The sequence below is a fragment of the Zingiber officinale genome, chromosome 2A (genome assembly GCF_018446385.1).
Source record: "Zingiber officinale cultivar Zhangliang chromosome 2A, Zo_v1.1, whole genome shotgun sequence".
Lineage (NCBI taxonomy): Eukaryota > Viridiplantae > Streptophyta > Magnoliopsida > Zingiberales > Zingiberaceae > Zingiber > Zingiber officinale.
The window spans coordinates 136,931,508-136,956,577 of record NC_055988.1 but is presented as its reverse complement, the minus strand read 5'-3'; the positions used below and the strand labels follow the sequence as shown (position 1 = coordinate 136,956,577).

The 25,070-nt window shown below is 41.2% G+C and overlaps 2 protein-coding genes across 2 annotated transcripts; one reads left to right on the top strand and one right to left on the bottom strand.

Annotated features, from left to right (window-relative positions):
- Positions 1–2,335: 2,335 nt before the first annotated feature.
- On the top strand, positions 2,336–3,044 carry LOC122044026 (MLO-like protein 7). Its single transcript, XM_042604573.1, has 3 exons — positions 2,336–2,554; positions 2,666–2,782; positions 2,913–3,044. The coding sequence occupies exons 1-3, from the start codon at positions 2,336–2,338 to the stop codon at positions 3,018–3,020; spliced, it is 444 nt and encodes a 147-aa protein (XP_042460507.1). The 3' UTR covers positions 3,021–3,044.
- A 20,079-nt stretch (positions 3,045–23,123) lies between these two features.
- Positions 23,124–24,485, bottom strand: LOC122044025 (uncharacterized acetyltransferase At3g50280-like). The gene has a single exon (XM_042604572.1). The coding sequence runs from the start codon at positions 24,483–24,485 to the stop codon at positions 23,124–23,126; it is 1,362 nt and encodes a 453-aa protein (XP_042460506.1).
- Between the last annotated feature and the right edge of the window lie 585 nt (positions 24,486–25,070).

Genomic DNA, 25,070 nt, shown 5'->3' with positions numbered 1-25,070 from the left:
TAGGGTTAATGAAACTAACCCTAGTTGGTCGATGGATTAGAATTTAGTTTGGCTAATGGTTGTATGATAAATTAGCTAAATTAGACATTATGTTTGATGCCACAGGACTTTGACACGAGACGAGTATCTCGACGTCGGATTTGGACTGATTGGACTTATCCTATTGGAGGCGGGTACTTTTGACTTATTGTCTTTGATATGCATAGTAATGAAATTAACAAGTTGCATTAATTATGTTCCTCATTTGTTTCGGTTAATCACTACCCGATTACCTGTTACCTGCTTGATTGATTGTTTGTTTTGTATTTCGTGTTGTTATATACCTGATTACACATGCTCATAGGGGTAGTGATATAACCATGTTTCCCATGTTCAGGACCTAGGTTTGATACCTTATTTGATCAGTGTACTTTGATATGATTTGTTCACTATGGTGCATATCATTATATTTCCATAGATCGGTTTAGTATAATACCATGCTTAGTGTCATGCACCATTCGCATGATTGCATGCTGTGTGATAGATTGCTCCATTATTGTCGAGCACATTACCAGTTTCATCACTATTCGGTGCTCCGTTGTGACGCTCATGGGTAGCGTGACACAGCGTGGTAGCACGTCAGTTTACTCTTCCGGTGCTCCGTTGGTCCGCTCAGGGGTAGTGTGACGCAGCGTGTAGCACGTTAGAGATCCCTCTCTGTCATAGTGTACCGGGAGATGAGAGCATTGCGCTCCCCCATTTATGATTTGGGGTAGGAGTATGTATGTACTTCGACAGCATCCCATCCACTCGGTCACTCATCAGGAGTAGTGATGCAAAGTGCACGGTCGTCACAGCCCTACCCGCTCGATCCCACTTTTGTTGTGAGTTGGCTGACTGGCGTCAGGGGTGACCATGACATTGGCATCATATGCATGATGTATTTATTGTTTGTGTTTGTATTTGCTGCATTTATATGCTGCATCTTGTTTGGATACCTATATTTGACATGCATACAGGATTTCTATACCACTCGGACTGTTTGTCCTGATACCCAGGTCCTGGTTAGTACAGTTTCTCTCCTGTTTTACTTCGGTTTGCATTTACCTTTATTTTATCAGGAGACTGTACGCATGATTAGTGCTAGGTGTTATTTCCTTACTTTGCATATCAATTGTACCTGCTGAGTGTTGAACTCACCCCGCCTCCATTGTTGTTATATTTCAGGATGATGCTGTCAGGAGAGAGTTCTAGTTGCTGGTCCCCTAAAGACCCCGAAGACTTATGGATCTTTTGGTTTTGTTTTGCTTCTTATTTGACCATGTTTACACTTGGTTTTGTTTGATACCTGGATATTGTATGGATTGTCCTTGTTGTTGGATTTTTATTCGATATGTTTTACTACATGCCTGCCTGGACGGCAGAAGAGGTGAGTTTGTTGGATTTGTGTTTTATGAGTGTAGTGGAGTAGGAAAAATCGGATTTGAGCTTTACGAGTGTAGTTGAGTAGGGTTGATTTCGAGTCAGAGTATTATTGTTCTGTTTACTTGTTATATAAACTGCGTGGAATGTCTGTGATTGTATTTTATTTCTGCTATTATTCTAGCCGCATGTGGCTGAGGTATGTGGATATGTAGAAAGTTTCAGATTGTCCGCCGTACAAGGGAGATGCTGCCAAAATTTCTTCGGACATGAACTCCTCCGGTGCGTGACAGTTGCTCAGGAATTTATTTTTTTTACTATAATTTTTAAAGGAAAATTGTGAGGCGTTTGTCTCAATCTTGATCTATGTATGTATGTATTGGGAAAAAAAATCTAAACTATCTTGATCAGGATGAACTTGGTTTGCGAATACAAAAAGTTGTTTTGCTTTGTTGTTTCTTTGGGAGTTATCAGTAACATCAAGAAATTAAATAAAGCGAAAGCGGTTTCTTTACGAGTTATCAGTCATGTTTCACGAGGAAGCATGGTTTTATAAATTCTCAGTTTATATCTTAAAGATTAATCATCTTTCAGTTTTTGGAATGTCTAGGCTGTAAGTGAGAAATTGTCCTGATAATTTCATACTTCAGATCCTTGAATGGCTTATCTTTTTCCTAGCTTGGAATTATGCTACTCCATCTTGTCCTGCATCAGCATCATTTTCTCATATGACTGACAGTTACATCTGCTTTGACTTCGTTGTCAGTGGTTTATCAAGAGGCAAAAGAGAACTCTTTTTTAAGTTCTTGAGAAGGTGAAAGCCGGTAAAACCAGAAAGTTCATACCTAAATTGGAGCACTCTTTCGACGTACATGGTATCCGGAATAGATGAATTACTGTAACTCTGTGATCCATTGTGGTTTTCGCAGAGTTGATGATTCTCGGCTTCATCTCCTTGCTGTTGACGTTTAGTCAGGACCAGATCGTGAAAATCTGCGTGCTAAAGGAAGTTGCAGATTCTATGTTGCCATGTCGCCCTGATGCAGAGTCAACTGGCGGAAATAAAAGGCGGCTGCTCGCGCTGGTGCTGACGGAGTCACACCTGAAGCGCAGGATTTTAGCTGCTGGTGGTTCAGTGGTTGAATGCCCCCCAGTGAGTAGTGCACAGCAACTTCCAATTCTCTGATTGTTTGGTTGAAAATAATCTATTGTAAACAAAATCTAAGAAGCTTTCAATAAAATGTTCAGTTGTGATCACTTGTAGGAAAAGGAGCAACTGATTACTGCCACAGGCTTGCACCAGTTGCACATTCTGATCTTCTTTTTGGCTGTGTTTCATGTGGTAAATAGTGCTCTTATAATGGTCCTTGGAAGAGCAAAGGTGAATCTGCAGTGACAGAGTAGTGGATTACATTATGTATCATTCTGAATAATTCCATAGCATTGCCTGAGGATGATTTAGTTTAGCTGTTGCAGTATCCACTTTGCATTGATAATCTTCTCTTGGGCAGATACACAGATGGAAGGATTGGGAAAAGGATACGACATCGGCTGAGTATGCCTTCACGACTGGTATATATATGTTCACTATTCTTTGTTGTATTGTTGCAAGTCCATAAGTCATCATTCCATCAGACTTTGCCATCAACGCTAACAATTTCCATTTTACATGCATGAGTTTGCTGTTACGAGATCACAAAACTAGATAATTATTTTGGCAGATTGCTTGAACAAGCATCCTACTACTATTTGCTTTCCATCCCACCAATGTTACGCAAGTATGGTTTTCATCTTGTTTTGTCTGGAAACTGTTACTACATTTTTGATCAGGTACTCGATTGCATGTCAAATTTATCTTCATATTGAAACTTGTGTCTCAGATATTTAAAGCATGTTCAAAATTTTATGTGCTAATTGTAAAACATTCATTCTGTAAAATGTAGAGACAACGTGCGATTCGAGCTTACAGGAATGCACTCTTCGTTTACAGAGAAAATGGTTGGAGTTATATATCTAATCATGTTCACTACAATGTTGGAAGGTTCTCTATGCTTTGTTTGTATATTTGTGCATTTATCTTTGATGCTTTTGACCTTATCTCCTTCCATTTACTTACATGGTATTCTTTTATTGGAGTTCTTGATTTGGCTATCAAGCATATGCTGGAGGTTTTGGCTTGCAGTCATCTGTCCCTAGCCACACAAAATGCATTCATTAATGAATTTTCCCATGTTGTCCAGGTACTTCTATAGATTCTTCCTCATGATATTTTTGTTTAGTAGTTCGTAAATCTTAAAATCTTGCTATACCTTGATTCATCAGAGCATGGGAATGAAATTTGAGGTTTACAATCTTCGACTACCTGTTATCAATATGGCCTCACTCAAAGTATTTTATTAAGATTTTCTAACTTACGCATCACCTTCATATTTAAGTTAGTTGCTTGATTTTCATTGTCTTTGAAGGACTACTATTATTATATATTTTCCTGGTTTCTTGTCATGGTTATTCCTTATCCTCTCTCCTTTATGTACTTTCTTTTGCTTTAGATGCTAGAACAAAAAGCAAACTAATGCTTTGATTGAGGTTATGAAAATTCATAATTTTTTGTGCTCCAGAGACAAATTAATTCTTAGCGATGGATTTGGGTTCAATTCCATCAATAAGAAAAATGAAAAACAGTACTAGACATGATTTTGTTTAAAAATTCATGCGGGCTATGAAGAATGCTCCTAAACAAGGAGACAACAACGTTAAACAAACATGTTAACAACATTTAACATCAAAATAGTGTTGTAAATATAGAAATTGATTTTCCTCATTATTCTTCTTCTTCTCTGAACTTGGGATAAAAGCTACTGAGGTTCCTACACAATTGGGAGACTTTGCAAAACCAAAGTAACTAATTTATTAGGTTGAAATGATAGATAGATGAGTGATCTCAGTCTTGGCATGACTAACATTTTTTTTTTTTATGTTCGAAACCTTTCATTTTGTTTTGTATGGTTCTCTCTAAGAGCATGGACCTAGTTATCTTTTGACAGTTGAATATGATTCTTTTACTTCATTTGTAACTGCAAATTCAACTTTCTGATACCTTGTGAACCACTGAAGATCCTTATTGCAAGCATTGAAGTAAGCATTGATGTGGTTGAGATAAATGATGAATATGTTTCTTTTTAAGCATTCAAATTAGTCATCTTATTACCTGGTGCTCTTACTACTTTTTCAACTATGATTTTTGGTCTTGGTTTACTAATATATTATTTATGTGTTTTTACAGTTTACAAATCTCAAGTACTCCAGAGTTGAAATTGATGAAGTGCGGTTCGAGTGGGCTGAATGCATGCTAGATTACATTTGAAGTGCGGTTCTACTTTGATGTGTTGTTAAAAGCATGTTTTACCTTGATTATGATATCTATTAGCTTTTGATGTAAAAAGAATGTTTGTGTATTTTATGGATACTGTTGTAAGAAGAATATTTATGTAATTTGTGAATATTTGTGTATTTTATGGATAATGTTGAATGAAGAATATTTGTGTAATTTGTGAATATTTGTGTATTTTTTTTGTTACTATTTCGGAAATCAAATTTGTACTGTTAAAAAATACTGATATTACATCGGTTTTCCACCGCTGTAAAACCGGTGTTATTAACTAATATTACATCGGTTTTACACCGTTGATGAAACGGTGTCGTTAAATGATACTACACCGGTTAATAACTGATTCGAAAACCGGTGTCGTTAAGTGATACTACACCGGTTTTAACCCGATGTCTAAAATGACAGACTTTTAACATCGGCTTCATAAACATCGGTCAAAAATGAAATAGACACCGGTGGAAAACCGATGTCTATGAAGGTTTTTGTTGTAGTGAGCTTGTATCAAGACATTCCAAGCGATCCTTCTTCTGTGTGCTGCTAAAGAGATGATCCAGAACAGCTATAGCAACACCCCGACGACCAAGAGCTTCAAATTTATTATTCTGTTGTCGGTATAATATAATTATTGTTTTATTTATATTTCATACTTGTAATTTTGCGCGATTATAGTTGTTGCCCAAAGTAAATGTTTAACGAGCGTGGGTCTTAGAGTAGGAGTCGTCCAAGGCTCCGAACCAAGTAAAAATACTTGGGTCTTTCTGTGTTTGTTTTAATTTTCGCTGCACCTACTCGTTAAGTTTTCCGAATATGAAAAGTGAAAGCCACGAGCGCTATTCACCCCCCCCCCCCCTTCTAGCGCATTTTGATCCAACAACTAAGCCTTTATCAAGTGCAGTAGTGCACTCCACTAGTCACGATGAGTTGCAATAAGCACATCATTACATATTGGAAAATGATGTTGAGATTGATCTCTATATCGAGTAATTTATCCAACTTATTAATACTTTCATGTGGTTTACTTAAATTCTATTGGTTTATTTATTCCTAATAATTTGATTAGGGACACATGACATATTTGAATGCAAGATTTCCTCATAAGGCTAAGTTCAAGAGGTGGTTGCAAGATGAGCATAACTGAGCATAACCGAACATTTACTACATGGTTGCACGATCTTGTAAGTTCCTTTATATTACATATTGACATACATTCATTGTCATATTTACACTTAAATAAAAATTTATCATATAAAAAATATAGGTTGTATATGTAGTTGATCATTCCACTCATCAAGTATCAGAAAGATTGAAGTCAGGGGTGCAAATGAACTAAGCCAGTCATGAGCTATTCAAAACTCGATTCGATAAAAGATCGTTTGAGATCATTTAATGAGACTCATTAAGATAAACAAACCAAGCTCAAGGTTTACAATACTCAGCACGTTAATTAGATCGTGAACATGTTCGTTAGTAAACACATGAATCGACTTTAAATGAAAAAATAATAGTTTTGATATTGAATTTATAGATTTTACACTCTACTTATGAAAAATATAGACAAATACATTAAATTTATTTATTTGAATAAAATTGTAAATTTTAATAAGAATATTATAATTTTATCTAAATATATAATTTAATTTTTAATGAATATTTAAATTTATAATTTATATTTATTAAGCTCGTTTAAGCTTGATAAAAACTTGAATAAGCTCGTGAGCCATGAATATATTTATTAAATAAAGCTCGAGCTTGGCTCGATTATAGCGAGTCAAACTTTAACATTTAAGAGTTCGGCTCGGCTCGGCTTGATTACACTCCTAATTGAAGTGGATAGTCCACAGACCTAACAAGCAAGTCTTAAAGTACTCAAGTTATTTGATTGATGGAGTTACTTATGCTACAAAAGAGTATGATGACATACAAGTTTTTCAAAACTCTGGAGTCAACTTAGTCACAAAGACAATGCAAGTTTTTAGTACAAAGTATAAAAATTATATTTTCTTATGAACCCTCCAATTCATTCACATAAAATTATTTCACATATATTACTAAATTTTTCTTGTTGAAGGCGACTGAATTATGTGATGATGATGACATTAATAGAGCTATTACATGGAAGAAAGAATGACTCAACAAAGAAGGAGACTTTGAAGGTGAGGATTTGATGAAAAGAGCACAAAAGATTGTAAGTAAATTAACAATACATAAAAGCTTCAATTTTATTGAAATGATACCATTTTTTAGTAATAATTATTTTTTAATATTGCATGACAGATGAATATATATAATAAAAGAGGGAGGGTAAGCTGAAAATTAAAGGGACAAAAGAGGATATACTTACCAAAGCACTTGAGATTGAAGAATATGCTAGGCGTGTAAGGGATATTGGAGGTCATATAAATCCAACAATATATTTCAATGTTGGTAGAACATGGAAGAAATTTGATGTTGTCTAAGATATAATCACAAAGCATAAAAGGGAGTCGATGGAAGCGAAGAAGTAAATTTCAGAACAAGATGCACGTATACAAAAACTTGAAGCAATGATGTATAAAAGGGGTGTATGCGACATTTCGATTGATGACAAAGGCAGTTGTTCAGTGAAGTTAAATCACATGAAAGAAGACATGAAGATTGATGATGATAACCTACAGATTTTGTATAAAATTGATATTTTATAGGTATATTACTAGTTGTAGTTATATTAATTAATATTATAGAGTTATGAACCTAATATAATCGACATGCCTATTTGTATTTTAGAGTAAACCAGTTGCATTTACATTGGAATCTAGCACAAATATTGCTACATATGGTATAATTGTTTGTATCAATGAACTTGATAAAGTGCTTCATGATATTCCATTTTCCAAGAATTGCATGCAACTCTCCATTGATGAAGCAGTGAAAAAATTAGCATCTTTGTCATATCTAATATTCGACTGTACTCCCTCAGTATTTGACAAGTTTCATTTATGTCAGTGCACAGATTGATCGCTCAGAGGGACTTAATCAGAATATCATCTACATACACCTCCATGTATCACCCGATCTGCTTCCAGAATATTTTATTTATAAGTCATTGGTAGGTAGCTCTAGCATTCTTTAGTCTTAACGACATAATATTATAACAATAAGTTCCTTCAGCAGTGATGAAGCTAACCTTCTTTTGGTCTTCTTTGGCCAACGAGACTTAATGGTAACCTTGGTATGTGTCCAGCATACAAATCAACTCGTAGCCCGATGTTGAGTCTACAACTTGGTCAATGTGAGGCAAGGGATAATGGTCCTTTGGGCATGCCTTATTTAGATCCCCGAAGTCCATTCAAAAGTGTCATTTGTTCTCGAGTTTGTATACCAAGACCACATCGACTAACCAGTTTGAGAACTGCACTTCCCAAATATATCTTGCCTTAAGAAATTTATCCACCTTTGTTCGGATGATTTTATTCTATTCGGCTCTAAAGTCTCTCTTCCTTTGTTTGACAGGCTGAACATTCGAGCAGACGTGAAGCACATGTTCCATAATTGGTGGTGAGATACCTGTGATTTCCTGGGACATCCAAGCGAAGACATCCTTGTTATATGTTAAGGCATGTGACTAGCTCTGCATTAAGTTCTAGGGCTAAGTCGTCTGCTATTTGACTGGTGGCCTCCGGCCTGCTTGGCTGGATATGCACCTCCTCCTTCTCCTCATAGACCAGTATCAGGGTGCCTCATGGATGATGTTAACTTCCACTCATTGAGTCTTCCAAGCTACGTGAGCTTCCGTCTTGATTATATCCACATAGCACTTACATGCTACTAGTTGGTTCCCTTTCACCTTGTCTATTAAGTCATTGATCAGGAACTTGATCTTTTGGTAGTTGGTGGAGACAACGACTTGAAACTTGTTCAAGGTGGTCGGCCTAAGATTACGTTGTAGGCTGAGGGCACGTCCACCACAATAAAGGTTATCCCATGAGTCCTCATTAGGGGCTCCTCCCCCAAAGAGATGGTCAATCCGATCTGTTCGATTGGCTGTATTTCATTGCTAGTGAACCATATAGTGGCGTAATCATAGGGTTGAAGCTCACTTTTCTTGATTTGCAACTGTTCGAACACCTTCTTGAAAATAATGTTAAAAGAACTCCCTTTTTTTAATGAAAGTGTGATGTATATTATAATTGACTATAACCATCTTGATGATCAGGGTGTTGTCAAATGGTACTTCCACACCTTCTAAGTCCTTGGGCCCGAAGCTGATTTCCAGCTATTACACTTGCTCTTGACTACACCCGATCGTGTGGATTTTCAATCGATGTGCGTGTGACTTTCTAGCTCTGTTAAAGTCACCATCGGTCTGGTCACCCATGATCATGCATATATCTCCCCTAGTGGCATTACCGTGGTTTTCTTCTTCTCAGGTCGGTTGGCGCGGCAGCTCTGCATATGCTTGAGTCGGGGCTCAATTATTTTATTAGTGAAGTCACTACTAATTTCGATCGGTATTCCCGGGGCTCCTCCTTGGCGGTTCGCTGGGTCGGTGATTACACTAATGGTTGGGAGATGACAAAGGTTGGTAAAACCCTTGGTTGGCTACCTGACACATCTCTTGATTATATTGGTAACAGTCTTTAGTGTTGTAGGTTCCCAACCGATGGTATGTGCAGAATAGCTGGGTCTATGGACGGGGCTTAGGGAATCGCGTCCTCTTGGCTTCCATGTGTTGGACTGCGTTCATCCTCTACTCATGAGAATGTGAGGGATGGCTCAATCAGGGTCCTTTGTGTGGCAGTGAAGGCGGAGGGGCTCGACGCTTGGGGGTAGAGACAAGAGTAGGCCTGCCGACCTCCTTCTTCTGAGTAGATTGTGTCTCCTCTACATTGATATACTTGGTTACCCTTCCGAGTAGATGGTTGAAGTCTTTGGGAAGCTTTTAGGTCAAGGACTGGAAGAAGTCCCCATTAGTGAGTCAGTGGAAGAAGACACTCATTAGAATTTCTGGAATGGCCGAAGGAACATCCATAGCCACTTGATTGAACCTTTTAATGTACGTTCTCAATGCCTCCTTTAGCCCTTGTTTGAGAGAAAAAGGCTCAATGTGATCTTTGTTGGAGCAATCGACCTAGGTTTTGATGTGTGTGTCAAAGAGTTTAAGTTAGACTTTTATATATATTTTATATGTGTTTGAGTCTTGCAGGACTTGGTGGAACACATGAGAACTTGGTGAGGCCAAGTGTGGGAAACTCATTCAAGGGCTCAGATCCTTGAGTCAGTGAAGGATGGTGTGGAAGACATCCGAGGGACCGCCGGACGAGGAGCAATGGAGTGGAGCCGAGGGAAGCGGACTTTAAGGCAACGTAAAGGATGTCACGAAGAGGAGTCGTGGGCTCGGGTGCATCTGAGGGACGAAAGCCGAGGAAGAGGGCTTCAAAGGCGACTCTGGAAAGGATGAGAGGAGTGAATATACTGGGACCAGTAGACTGATCCAGCATCACAGAATGCACAGAAGCATTCTGTGCTTGTCGACTACGAGGACCAGTCGACTGGTCATGGGACCAGTCGACAGGTACATAGTCGTTGGCAGAAATTGGGTTCCTGTAGAGAGTTGTTGGCTGGCTCTAACGGCAAACCAGTCGACTGGTGCTTGGACCAGTATACTGGTGTCGGGGTTTGAGTTGATTGATGATCAACTCTCTTCTCTTATTTAAGGGAAGCCTTGGGGCATTAAAGAGGTTACTGATGCTTGTAGATTAACTCATATTCTGTGCCCAAAGCTCCCAAGTCAATTCTCTTCCTCCCAATCTAAACTCCATCTTGTAAAGAGGAAGAGAACCTTTGTGAGAGGTTTGCTCCACCGAAAAGGAGAAGTTCTAGCCGGAGATTGTCGGAGGTTGATCCACCGAAGGATCAAGGGCTCGTCCACCTCAAGGACATGTCATGGAGTAGGAGCAAGCAATCTCCGAACCACGTTACATCGAGAGTGTTAGCGTTTGTATTCTTCTTTGTTTGCTTTCATTGTTTTGTTTAAGTATATTCCGTTGTGCACTAACCATCTTGTAGAGAAGAAATATAATTGGGGGTGACCTAGCTATCCAACCCCCATTCAAGCCGGCCACCGATCCTCCTACAATCTTGTGGTATATGTGGCTGCTGACAAAGTGGTAAAGGAATGTCTTACGGAAGTCCTTGAGGCAATAAATGGACTCGACTGGAGCCGATTGAACCATCTTTGTGCCAAGCTAGAGAGAGTAATAAGGAACACTCGACACTTCCATCTTTGTGTTTCAAATTTAGGTGAAGCTCTCACAGACGATGCAAAATTTAATCCTGTCTGAAATCAAGGGAGATGGTATGCTAGACAGATGACTCTGATGTTGACCGTGAAAAAACTCTAAGCTGGAGGAAAATGATATTGAGTGCTCCTACATGTCGAAAATAGAGAGTAGAGGGAAAAAGCATCAGCAATTGGGTCAGGGAGGGGACCCCAACATAGGCACTCTAACGCTCAAGTCAAATAGACATCTGAAAGGAAAATGGAATGCAGAGGACAGTAGCAATGAACAGTAGGTTATGAATGTGTATACTTACATAACCTCACCTAGCATACCTGCGCCTGTAGACGGAGACCTCTTATATAATGTTACTTTTCCTCTATGCACGAATATTAAAGAATTTCTAAAAAAGGACCAACCTTTCTGACATTCTAACAACTTTCCAAAAATGGGCCCACCATTTTTGTTTTTCGCAGTGTAGAAGCTTCCTTGCACAAATTGCATAGGGAATATTTCCTTAATTCTTTGATAACTATTACATAAAATGCTAAAAAGGAATATTAAGTTGTTAAGTTAATAGGTCATCTATATGCTTAGTGGATAAACTGATTGAGACCCTCCACCATCTACTCTACTCTCATTTACGTACGGGGTCGGGTCGGCTAAGGAATGATGTCATTTTCAAGGACTCATCCTTTGCTCGACCAAGAAATCTGGTCTATCCATATGTCTAGTATTTCTGATCAAGCCTCTGGTCTGATTGGCTAGACCACTCGACCGGACCATGTGCCATGGTAACCTTGAGCGACAAAAAGGACTTGACTCTGAATGTCACTTACACAGTTCGATGTTTCGTCGATTCTAAGGGGCTCATGATTCAATCAGCTAGACCACTTGGCCGGAACATGTGGCCTTTCCCTCCTCGAGTATTAATCGGTCATTGACTTGGACCGCCACATCACCTGACTGCCTTGACTTTGACCCAACTTTAGGCCCCACATCACTCGCCATATTAGATGCCAATGGCAATCAAGATAAGCCCCCTCTCATGACTTTTGGAAATGAGTCAATTCATCTAAAATACAAATTAATACCCTATATATACCATATTTAAGGTTCAACACTGTCTGAAAGCTGAGAAGATGATTAGCTGGGGATGTAGCTCTAGGGTTGACTTATAGAAGACTCCACGCTATCTTGTAAAATTGAAAGTGTTAGTGTCGGGCTAGGGAGGGGGTCCCCGGTGTTGGCCCTCCGATGCTCAAGTCAGTGATCCATGCAAATAGAGAAGAAGAGCAATAAGTATGCTATAGCAAAAGAGTGTTCAGTAGTGAAGCATCGCATACTTCCGCTTGTAGATGGAGTTCCTCTTTTAGAGTGTCACTATATCACTTGTGCACACATCTCAAAGTGGATGCACGTTTTCGAAAGTGTCATAAGAAAAGATAAGTCAAAAAATATCTCTGACATCCTTCTTTAAATGAGCATGTAAATCCCTGATGTGATGGACTAGAAGCTTCTAGAGTACGATTTGCATACTGAACATGCTCTATTGCCCATGGAATAATTTTTCAAAAGAGTATGAGGAGATATGTAGGTGGGCTCCACTATTGGCCGACTGGATCTCGCTCAAACAGGGTGTCCCCATTCTGTCGTGTCGTTCGGAGCTGCTGGTCTATCCCCTTCTCTGCTTTCTAAATGTCAGTGGTTACCTTTGTCCGATCGATCGTACCGCTCGATCGACTAGGACTAGAAGCTCGTTGCTGGCTGCATCCTCTTAACTCCAGTTTCCCACTACTAGAGGATGGTCATTTGACATCCTCGCCCGGCCGACCAGGGACTGCCGAGCATCATGCCTGATTGGCCGACCAGGGCCTTTGACCATTTTTGACTTTACCTCCACGTTAGCAGGCCTTTTCCCCTTTGACCCTTCTTTGGTGGGGCCCCTCTTCATCACCGTATCATAAATATTTCCCTCAAGTATAGTCAAAAGAGACTGTAAGTCTGACTGACTAGAAACTTGATGTTCTTCGTGAACACTCTCGCCACCAGACACACTAGGGTTTAGACACATTGCTCGGCTGCCACAATCAATATTTGTACTATTCTTCAAGAAGCTGCTCTCTTCCCGATCTGGTACTCTAGGATTTAGAGTCGTTGCTCGACTTTCATAGTGTTAGGACCGAAAAGTAGTTAGAGGGGGGGGTGAATAGCTTCGCGTGTGCTCTTCGTTGGCGTTGCTCGTTTCTTCAAAGATGTGCAGCGGAAAATACAGAAACAAAAGCATACAACGCTAACAAGGTTGGTTTACTTGGTATCCACCTCACAAGAGGTGACTAGTCCAAGGATCCACACTTACACACACACCCTCCACTAATAAAACTCTCCTTTATGGTAAATACCAAGGGCGGAGAAGCCCTACAAGACTCAATACAAGAAGAAAGGGAAAGGTAATGAAATACAAGCTTACAAGCTTACAATGAGAGCAAAAACCCTAACCCTAGTTTCTTCTTCTTGCTTTGATCCGCCTCTTGACTTGGAAGAACCTCCAAGATCCTTCAAGAACTGACGATCTCGAGCTTGAGAAGAGCTGTGGAGAAGCTGGTGAAGATCTGAGATGAATCGGTGAAGAGATGCCACGGAATCGTGCGCCTGCGGCTCAATCCAGCGCCAGCGGTCGGATCCCGATCGATTCAAAACTCCCAATCGATCGGGAGGCTTTGGATCGATCCACGGATCGATCTAGGCGCTACTGCTCGAGAAGCGCTGGATCGATCCACGGATCGATCCGGCGCTTATCGCGCGAAGCGGCATCCCAATCGATCGGTGATCGATTGGGACCTCTGAATCGATCCCCCGATCGATCCAGCTCTGGAAAAGGCTGGATCGATCCACTGATCGATCCAGCTCCTGGATCGATCCATTGATCGATCCAGCTCTTGGTTTTTGCCCAAAACCAAGTCCCAAGCCTCTCAAACCAACATTCGGTCAACCTTGACCTGTTGGTATATCATGCCTAGCATCTGGTCACTCCCTTGACCTGCCAAGACTCCACACCAAGTATCCGGTCAATCCCTTTGACCCACTTGGATTTTTCTCTTTGTGCCAAGTATCCGGTCACTCACTTGACTTACTTGGACTTCCACCAGATGTCTGGTTAGTCTTGACCCATCTGGATTTCCCCGTGCCTGGCTTCACTCACCAGGTCTTTCACCTAGCTTCACTCACTAGGATTTTCACCTGGCTTCACTCACCAGGACTTTCTTCTGCCTGGCTTCACTCACCAGGACTTCCAATCTGCCTAGCTTCACTCACTAGGACTTCTCTTCTGCCTGGCTTCACTCACCAGGACTTTCTTCTGCCTGGCTTCACTCACTAGGACTTCCAATCTGCCTAGCTTCACTCACTAGGACTTCTCTTCTGCCTGGCTTCACTCACCAGGACTTTCTTCTGCCTGGCTTCACTCACCAGGACTTTCTCAGTCAAGTATCCGGTCATCCTTGACCTACTTGACTCTTCTTCAATCAACCTTGCATTGTCAAACATCGAAACCCAAACCAAGACTCAGGCTTGGTCAACCAGGTCAACCTTGACTTGAGGGATGTTGCACCAACAATCTCCCTCTTTTTGATGTTTGACAATACCAACACTATCACTTACAATACCACATGTAAGTTAGGCTAATCCCATAGCCTAAACCTTCTTCATGCCACTAGGTAATGAATACATAAGTTAAGCCCTTCATTCTCCCCCTAAGAGGGCAAACTCCCTCTAGGTGATAAAAGCCTAATTTACTCCCTTTCATTCTCCCCCTATTGACACACATCAAACCATGCCCTTTTTTTTTTTTTGGCACACATCAACAAATTCACTTGTTGAATACTCTCCCCCTGAAGAGTTGCTCATCGTTGTTCACAACTTCACTCGTTGTGATCAACACGATAATGAAGGTCCCATACCCTTCATTATCCTTAACCCTACATTCTCCCCCAATGTAGGCAAATGCCCATTCTTGAGCATTATCCACTTGAAGCCACTTGAACAATGAGGATATCCACTCCCCATTAAAGTTCAAACGCTTATCCTTGAGCATGTTCTTAACGAAAGGTTAACCACCTTCCAAGGTTCATGAAAAATAATTTTTATGTCTTTAAAGAGTCCCTCCCCCTAAAGACATGGTGGAAACTTCTGTCATTGCACCAATAATGACTTGGAATCCCTAAAACTTTAGGAAACCCAATTTTAGAAGTTTTGAGGTTCAAATATTCAAAATTTGAAACAAACCTCAACCTAAACTTCAACTTAGCCTTCCTTAACCAATCCATCCTTGTTTTCCACACGAAAACACCCTTTTTATGTATACAAATATATTTTCAGGGGTTTGGAATGGTTACCTAGACTAAAATAGGTTCAAAATGCTGAAAATAAGCTTTCCCAGCCAAAATCAGCATCTTCAATTGATTGGAGTTGGGTTCCAATCGATTGAACCCTACTGAATCGATCCACTAATCGATTCAATCTTCTTGGATCGATCGGCTGATCGATCCAGTGAGCTTCTGCTCGCGAGAAATGCCTTCTCAATCGATCGGCTGATCGATTGAGGCACTCCAATCGATCCACTGATCGATTGAAGGCCTGAAATTATTGAAATTCAATTTCAGCCAATTTCAGAAACCCCTAGAAAATTCTACAAAATTCCAAAAATCGTAAAAATTTGTGTAGACATTATTTAGGGTATAATTTATCATGGAAAAATAGTTTTCTATGAAAATACATCATATTTTCAAAGATTGACACAAACTTGAGAACTTGCAAAAACTTTAGTGTTTTCTTCAAGTTTGTGTCTAACTATTCAATGGTGATTACTATCAAAAGATAGCCTTCACCAAGGTTTTCCAAAATCATTTTAAAAACATTTTCAAAACCAATATCCCACCATGTTCCTTGGGCTTAATGCACATGACTTGTACATTAGCTTTCCCAATGATGGGAAAACACATAACTATGTGTTTTGATGAACTTAAAACTCAAGGAAATGCACTAACTCAATATGTTGAGTTTTGTTCATCATCCTAACATCTCACTTGTATCTATTATGGACAGAACACATACAAGTCATCTTATAGGTCTTTGTGAGATGTAAAATTTGGTTTTGCCCTATTCTAGGGATCATGCATATCTATCTAGGCATTTTAGATATATTAGACATCCACCTAGGATGTCACTGTTAATAAGTGTTGTTAAATGTCATTTGTCCTTAATTACAAGGAATTAAACTTAATGCATGATTATGTTATGGCATACATCAAAAGGAAATAATTTTCAGAAGAAAATTTCCTATAACTACATGATGTATGTATGTCATGACATGGTATTTTTGAGTTTTTCATAATAAGTCATGAATGCACAAATAAAACATGATGTCATGGCATATAATGGGCAACCAAACATGGCAAGATTTTGCATAATTAATATATACCTAGATTATCTATCTAAGTATCCTTAACCCTTAGCTAATCCTAAAGCATAAACCCTAGATTGCCCAATTTCCTTAGGAAAATGTCAAAACCCAACTTGACATTTCTTTAATCTCTTGAATTAATTATGCCAATTAAAAATTTAAAACATTCCTCAAATGTTGGCATATTTCATTTTCCCATAAGAGTAATCACTTTAAATTAAGGCTTAGATTTGCATTAAATTCCTAAGACAATACCAAAGTCCCAATTTGGTATTTCTTAACACTTGATTTCTTGTGCCATTTAAAGTCATCTCAAATTTCTTCCTTTATAGCACATTTTACTCTTTCCAAGAGTAACAATAAATCCATTTCATTTTCAAAGGTTAACAAAAACCTTGAAAATGCTCCTTGAGTGTCAATTTCTTCAAAGTTGGGTTAACTACCCTTCTTCTCAGAGTTGACACTCTCTAACCCATCTATGGGATAGAGAAAATGCTCCTAGGAACCCAAAACCTATTGGTGCTCCTTGGATGCTCTAGGTATTCACTAGGGATAACTTCCCTAGATACCTTCCTAGTGACCTTGTTTGGTTTCTTAGAAGTCTTGGTCACTTTTTCTAGGTCAACTCTAGGGATTGCTTCCCTTGTAACCTTCTTTGTGACTTTCTTAGACTTCTTAGAAGTCTTAGTCACATTTGTTGCAAAAATACTCTTAGGGATAACTTCCCTTGTATTTTTGGCTTGACCACTAGACCTAGGGTTGGTTCCATAACTATATGGAACCCTATAGTAAGAGATTACATCCTTCTTAGCCTTTGGTTTGTATCCCAAACCCCTATAGACATTAGATGACCTTTGTGCTCCTAGACCTAGGCTATGCTCATTTTGCCCTTTTAGGATATTTTCCATCCTTTTTAGGGTCTTTTCCATTTTATCAAGCCTTGACCTCAAGACTTGATTTTCTATCACTAAGTCCTTAGTTTTTGGTTTTCCATTAAATTTATGAGCATTTTTATTTCTAGGCTTGTAGCTAAGGTCCTTAGTGTGATTGCCTAGATTTTTATCTACTTTCCTAATCCTAGGTGTGGTAGTTTTAGCATGGTAAGCTACATTATTTTCCTTAATTTTACCATGCTCTCTATTCTTATGGTAAATAGCATTAAAATGATATAAGCTAGAACTAGCATGCTTTTTACCATAATGTAAAGGGATAGGCTCAATAAAAGTTACCTTCCTTTTTACCTTAGATGCTCCCCCTTGACTTGAGCTTCCTCCTTGAGCCTTGACCATCTTCTTCCCCTTAGGGCATTGACTCCGGTAATGCCCCTTTTGATTGCAAGAGAAGCACACAATATGCTCCTTGCTCTTCTTTGTTCCGGGGATGGTCTCCTTTGGCTTCTCCTTGCCCTTAGGTGCCACTTGGCCCTTCTTCTTGGCCAATTTAGGGTACTTGCTTTTGTAGTGCCCATGTTCCCTACATTCAAAACATATAATATGATTCTTATTATTAATTGAACTATTTATACCTTCTTTTGTAGGGGTGGCACTTGCTCCTCCATTTGATATGAATGTAGAGGCTTCCTCTTGATCCGAAATCGATTTCCCTCCAATTGATTTATCTTGACTTGTGGAGGTGGAAGCTTCTTCATCCTCTTCTTCTCTTGACCCGGATGTGGAGGATTCTCCTTCTTCTTGATCCGGTGTCACCAAGAGTTGCTCCCCCTCAATCCTAGAGGTGGAGGCTTCACCTTCTTCTTCATCCTCTTGTACATGAAACAAGGAATATGCTCCTTCCTTGCTCTTTTGATTACACTCCCTTGAGAATGAAGCTTCTTGGATTTCCTCTTCTTCGGAAGTTGAGCATCTCTCAACTTCGGAGTCCTCCTCTTGATCTTTCTCCAATGAGTCACCCTCTTTGGATTCTTCTTGGTTAGGTACAGTGGAGGAGATCTCATGAGCCTTTTCCAATTTGCTCCATAGCTCTTTGGCATCTTCAACTTCTCCAATTTTCTCCAAGATGTTGCTCGGCAATAGATTGACCAAAAGCTTGGTCACTTTGTCATTGGCCTCACATCTTTGGATTTGTTCTTGGCTCCATTTGCTCCTTTTGAGAACTTTACCCTTTGAATTCCTTGGAGCCTTAAAACCTTCCATTAGAGCAAACGATTGCTCTATCTCCATCATCAAGAAATTTTCAATTCTTGATCTCCAAGAATCGAAGCTTGTGGATGTGTATGGTGGAGCCACCCTTGTATCAAATCCAAGTCCATCTTGGAATTGCATCTTGAAGTTGAGCTTCTTGAATTCTTTGACTTTGATGAATTTGCTCCAACTTCTTCACCCTCTAGCTTTGCTTGTTATGTTTGCCCCTTCCGGCGGTGATTCCGGTGAAGAGCAACCTTGCTCTGATACCACTTGTTAGGACCGAAAAGTAGCTAGAGGGGGGGGGTGAATAGAGATGCAGTAAAAACCCTAGCTTCTTCTTCTTCTCGTTGCAACTCGCCTCTTGACTTGGATGAACCTCCAAGAACCTTCAAGAACTGGCGGTGAGGAGCTTAGAGAGTGCTGGGGAGGAGCTGTGATGAATCTGGAATAGAGAGAGAGAGGAACTGGATCGATCTAGCTCTTGGTTTTTGCCCAAAACCAAGTCCCAAGCCTCTCAAACCAACATTCGGTCAACCTTGACCTGTTGGTATATCATGCCTAGCATCTGGTCACTCCCTTGACCTGCCAAGACTCCACACCAAGTATCCGGTCAATCCCTTTGACCCACTTGGATTTTTCTCTTTGTGCCAAGTATCCGGTCACTCCCTTGACCTACTTGGACTTCCACCAGATGTCTGGTCAGTCTTGACCCATCTGGATTTCCCCGTGCCTGGCTTCACTCACCAGGTCTTTCACCTAGCTTCACTCACTAGGATTTTCACCTTGCTTCACTCACCAGGACTTTCTTCTGCCTGGCTTTACTCACCAGGACTTCCAATCTGCCTAGCTTCACTCACTAGGACTTCTCTTCTGCCTGGCTTCACTCACCAGGACTTTCTTCTGCCTGGCTTCACTCACCAGGACTTTCTTCTGTCTGGCTTCACTCACCAGGACTTCTAATCTGCCTAGCTTCACTCACTAGGACTTCTCTTCTGCCTGGCTTCACTCACCAGGACTTTCTTCTGCCTGGCTTCACTCACCAGGACTTTCTCAGTCAAGTATCCGATCATCCTTGACCTACTTGACTCTTCTTCAATCAACCTTGCATTGTCAAACATCGAAACCCAAACCAAGACTCAGGCTTGGTCAACCAGGTCAACCTTGACCTGAGGGATGTTGCACCAACAATCTCCCCCTTTTTGATGTTTGACAATACCAACACTATCACTTACAATACCACATGTAAGTTAGGCTAATCTCATAGCCTAAACCTTCTTCATGCCACTAGGTAATGAATACATAAGTTAAGCCCTTCATTCTCCCCCTAAGAGGGCAAACTCCCTCTAGGTGATAAAAGCATAACTTACTCCCTTTCACATAGTTCCTTTTACTCATCAAGAAGCTAAATTCTCTCTTACTGGGCATACTAGGATTTAGAGCAACCACTTGGCTATAACATCGACACATTTGGCCACTTGTTAACTTCCTTGCTATATCTTCCTTGATTGACCACTCCTCTTCCAAGCGGGATATCGCTCAGCATCGACATGTATAACACTTAGTCGTTTTTCCACATCTTTTGATTTTCCTTTCCGAGCAACGCCCCTGCTCAATGCCTGTTAATTGTTGCTGACGTCACCCTGATTTCTTAGAAACTACTCAAATCTCTGCCCATTAATGTAAAGCATGTCAGCCATGCCTTTTAATCATTCACTCGCATCCCTCATTAATACCTCCTGTAGTTGAGTGCCACGTGTCACCACCCACGACCAGATGACTATTGGGATCTAATGCGACAGCTGTCTTTTCGAATTCAACGATCAAGATTAAGCCTCATTTTCCAAAGCACTGAATCAGACGGCTCAGGGCAACCACCCCCAAGGTTTTTAAATCCTTTGTTCTCTTTTTTGTTCACTGTGCCGCCTTCGTCTTCTCGTTTTCTGCTTTTTCTCGTTGCCAGCGATCCTTTCCCAGTAAGCTCCTCCTTTCCCCCTTTTGATCTTCTATTTCCAACCTTTGTTCCATGGCACGTTCTCCTTCCTCACGCCCGCCTATTCCTGGGTTGTGGTATACCTTCACCGAGTCTGATTTTAACAGTGATGAGGTCGATCAAATGAAACTAACATATCATTTTCCCCATGATTACCAAATGATCATTCCTTCTGCCTATGCCCACTCTCATATGCCTCTAGATGACTTTCGCCCTTTCTTCAATGATCAATTTTGCATCGGTCTGTGCTTCCCCATACATTCCTTCTTCTCTAAAGTTTATCAGTATTTTCACATTCCCTTATACCAGTTGGTACCTAATTCATTTAGGTTATTATGCGGGGTGGTGATACTATTCTGTGTGTACGATATTCCCCTTTTGCCTCGCCTTTTCCACTACTTTTACCCCAAGCTTTCTGAGTCGAGCACCTTCCTGAGAAGCTGCTGCACCCTACAACTGTTCTGAGGACTTCTGATCACGACCGATAGACCGACATCGATACACGAACAAGTCACTTTGATCCTAAGTGTCGGTAACATTTTTATTGTACTTAAATTCTGCAAACGGGAAGTGCAGTCTGTTGAACTTCACCGATCTTCTTTGTACTCGATTCCCTCTTCTAGAGGTACTGGAAGAGGTTTTTAGTGGATTACCCATCGATAGGTCCACGGGACCTAGGTCTTGGAGTAGGAATCACCGAAGGCTCCGAACCAAGTAAAACCTCCCGTGTTTTCTTGTGTTCTCATTCCGCTTTAATTTTCCACTGCGTACTTAATTTTTGAAAAGTTTTTAAGACACGTGATTCACCCCCCCCCCCTCTCTCTCATGTGAATCTTGATCCAACAGATGGACCTGATCAATAGACGTTTGAACTATCTTGGCACCGAACTAGAGAGCGTGGTGAGGAATACTCGACACTTGATTTCGTCCGTGTACTGGTCGAGTGTTGCCATGTTGTTGAACTTAATAAGATGGTTTCGAGATCAGTTGACCCGGTGTATTCTCCAATCATCAGAGGCCTATAATGAGGTGACAACTGATCGTCAAGGATTTCTTAGGAGAACTGCTTGTTGATTCGTTCGAGTGAGTCATCGAGTCGGGATAATTTGTCTTTTTGCTCATCCCGAGTGGACACATTTTCTGAGGAGGATCCTTGTGTCTTTTCTGCTCAGCCTTCCTCTTTCGAGGGTATGCGAAATAATGCCCGATGATAGGGGATCGGCGCATTCGGTGCCTCTCAGAAGGCTTTGGTCGGGCTGTTGTTTGGCTTGCAAACGACGGGGTTTTCCGCTCAGGCTCTAAGATCAACTTGTCCTATCATCGACGCTGCAAGGTTGTTCGCTTGGCAGTCGATTGTTGTTTGCTGCTACTCCACCATCTTGGTAGCTTGGACTTGTATCAACATCTCCAAGTCTTATTGTGTTAGAGTTACCGTAGTAAGTCATCCAACATCTTCCATCTTTACGTTTAGGATTCAGGTATAGTTCTCACAAACGGCGCCAAATATGATCATGTCTGAAAGTTGAGAAAACGATTAGTTGGGGAGGTAGCTTTGGGGTTGACTCAGAGAAGACTCCACGTTATTGTGCAAAATTGAGAGCGTTAGTAACGGGCTAGGGAGGGGGTCCCCGATGTTGGCCCTCCGACTCTCAAGTCAGTGATCCATGTAAATAAAGAAGAAGAGCAGTAAGTATGCTGTAACCAAAGCGTGTTCAACCGTGAAGTTTGTAAATGGAGACCTCCTTTTAGAGTGTCACTATATCACTTGTGCACACATCTCAAAGTGGATACGCGTTTTCCAAAGTATACTAAGAAAAGACAAGTCAAAAAGTGTTTCTGACACCCTTTCTTAAATAGACATGCAAATATCTGATGTGATAAGTTAGAAGCTTCTAAAGTATGATTTGCATGCTTGACATGATCTATTGCCGACGTCACAAACTTTCAAAAGAGTACGAGGAGATATGTAAGTGGGCTCCACTATTGACCGATTGGATACCACTCGAACGGGCTATCCCCGTTCCATCATACCATTCGGAGCTGCTGGCCTATCCTTTTCTTTGCTTCCTGAGTGTCAATGATTACCTTTGTTCGACAGACCTTACCGCTCGATCGACAAGAGCTAGAAGCTTGTTGCTTGTCGTTTGGCGCTTACCTCTTAACTCTAGTTGCCTGCTGTTGGAGGATGGCCATTTGGCATCCTCGCCCGATGAACCGGGGGCTACTGATAGTCACACCCGATCGATTGATAAGAGCCTTTGATCATTTTTAATTTTAACCTTCACATTGGCCTGCCTTTTCTACTTTGACCCTTGTTTGATGGCCTTCTTCAGCACCGTATCAAACATTAAGCACGTAAAAAAATTCACACGTGAAATAAGTATCAATCTGGCATGAGGTCACACGCTCTCCATTCTTATTAATTAACTTCAAGGAAACCTTCCTCCTTGCCAATTGCAGTAATTAGAAACTTTCAGACTCTCTAAATGCAGGAGACCATGCGCATCAGCTCCTCGTCCTTGACCAATGCACTAAGCGTCTGGGCCGAAAAGCACAACTCCACCGCGATGCTCCCTTTCTCAGGCCCCGGATACACAGTCACCTTCCCGTCCCCCTTGTTTCCTGCTCCACTCCTCACGCCCACCGGCCTCCCCCACCCGAAGTCATTTCCATACACATTGAACCTCGTAGAACCACCCGTCAACATGTCCTCCGACTTGAACGTGGATGCGTAACTGAACGATGGCGTTGCCACCCATTCCGCCAAGCAACTTCGCACCAAAGATTCCTTGAACAAAGCAACCGTTTGGTTGAGTTGCCGCGCCGCCCAGCCAAGACCGCGCTGCAGCAATTCCCCCGCTGTCACATTCTGCGTCGCGCCTATGTGAACCGCGTTGCCAAGGTAACTTTCCGGCAGTGGGGGAGTCAACCTTGCCCTGCATCCGATGGAAACCATGTACGACGTCTCCTTGTTAGGATCGAGGCGACGCGCCCGAGTCACGGACACCCAGATGAGCGAGAGCACAGACTGGAGGGAGGAGATTTGGCCGCCGGTCCCCATCTCAGCGTTCACTCTAGCCTTGAGCTTGGCCACCGCCGCCGCTGAGAAGTGGAAGACGCACTCCTCCACGGGAGGGTAGACAGGCCTATTGATGAAATCGCTCTCGCCGCCGAACGGGAGACGGATCGGTGGATTGCAGGAGTCGAGGAACCAGCGGTCGAAGGACGGGGGGGTGCTGACCTCGGGACAACCGCCGCCGCTTCGGTAGATCTGCGACCAGGAGTTGAAGAAGTTCCAGAAGACGGTGCCATCGGCCACGACATGGTTGAGGGTGCAACCGATGAAGATCCCGTCGGCGAGCTCGGTGACTTGGGCGGCGAGCAGCGGAAGGCAGTGGCCGTCGTAGTTGATAGCGCCGTTAAGGGGGAAGAAGGAGCGCACGACGGGGGGCACATAGAGCGAGTGGAGTATGCTGGAGACGGTCGCACTTGGGGCCGACGCGTGGACGAAGTCGGCTCCTTCGTCGTTGCACTTGAGGGAGATGGAAAGAGAAGGAGGGGAAGTGTCGAGGTTGTCGACGGCGAGGCGGCCGGCCAAGGGAAAAAATCGGTCGAGGGTGGCCGTGAAGGAATCGCGGAGTTGAGAAATGGTGAAGGTCGTCGCGTCGGAGTCCTGCGTTGGCGGACGGCGGAAGAGGATTCCCTTTTGCATGTAGTCGATGGAGAGCAACGTGAGATCCCAGGGAGTGAGATGGATCAGGCGACCGCCGTCTTCCTCACAGGGGCGTGGGGATGGTCGGATTGTGGACTTGGAAAGGATGAGTACGTCACTGCTCTCCGCCATTCTCGATCTGCTGGGGAGGCACGGCGCAGGAAAATCTATTTATACACATGTTGTCGGCAATAAACAATCAAGAAAAAAAATGAGCGGTTCCATTTTTGAAAAGTATTAAAAGCCCGCTTATTTATTTTATATATTATAACAATTATAGCTGGCGTTTTACTAAAGAGAGCTGCTTTTTCCCCCTCCCTCGGTCTATGCACATCCTCTCCATCTCCCTCTCTCACCTTGCCAAAAGAAGCATGTAGCCTCTTCTTTATTTTTTTTTTTATTTTTTTATTTCATTTAATTCTCATTTAGTTTTAGTTTTTTAATTAATTTTATTTAAAAATAACTCTCATACAATTATATTTTTTATTTTATTTAGTTTTATTTTTTAATTAATTTAATTTATTATTTTTTACCAATACTTTATTTTTCAATTTTATATAAATTTTATTTAGTTTTTATTTTTAAATTAATTTAATTTATTATTTTTTCATAATACTTATATTTTTTCAATTAATTTTTTAAAAATTTATTTTTTTATTAATTTTTTTAATCAATTTCTTTATCAATTTTTTATAAGTTTTATTTTTTTCAATAATT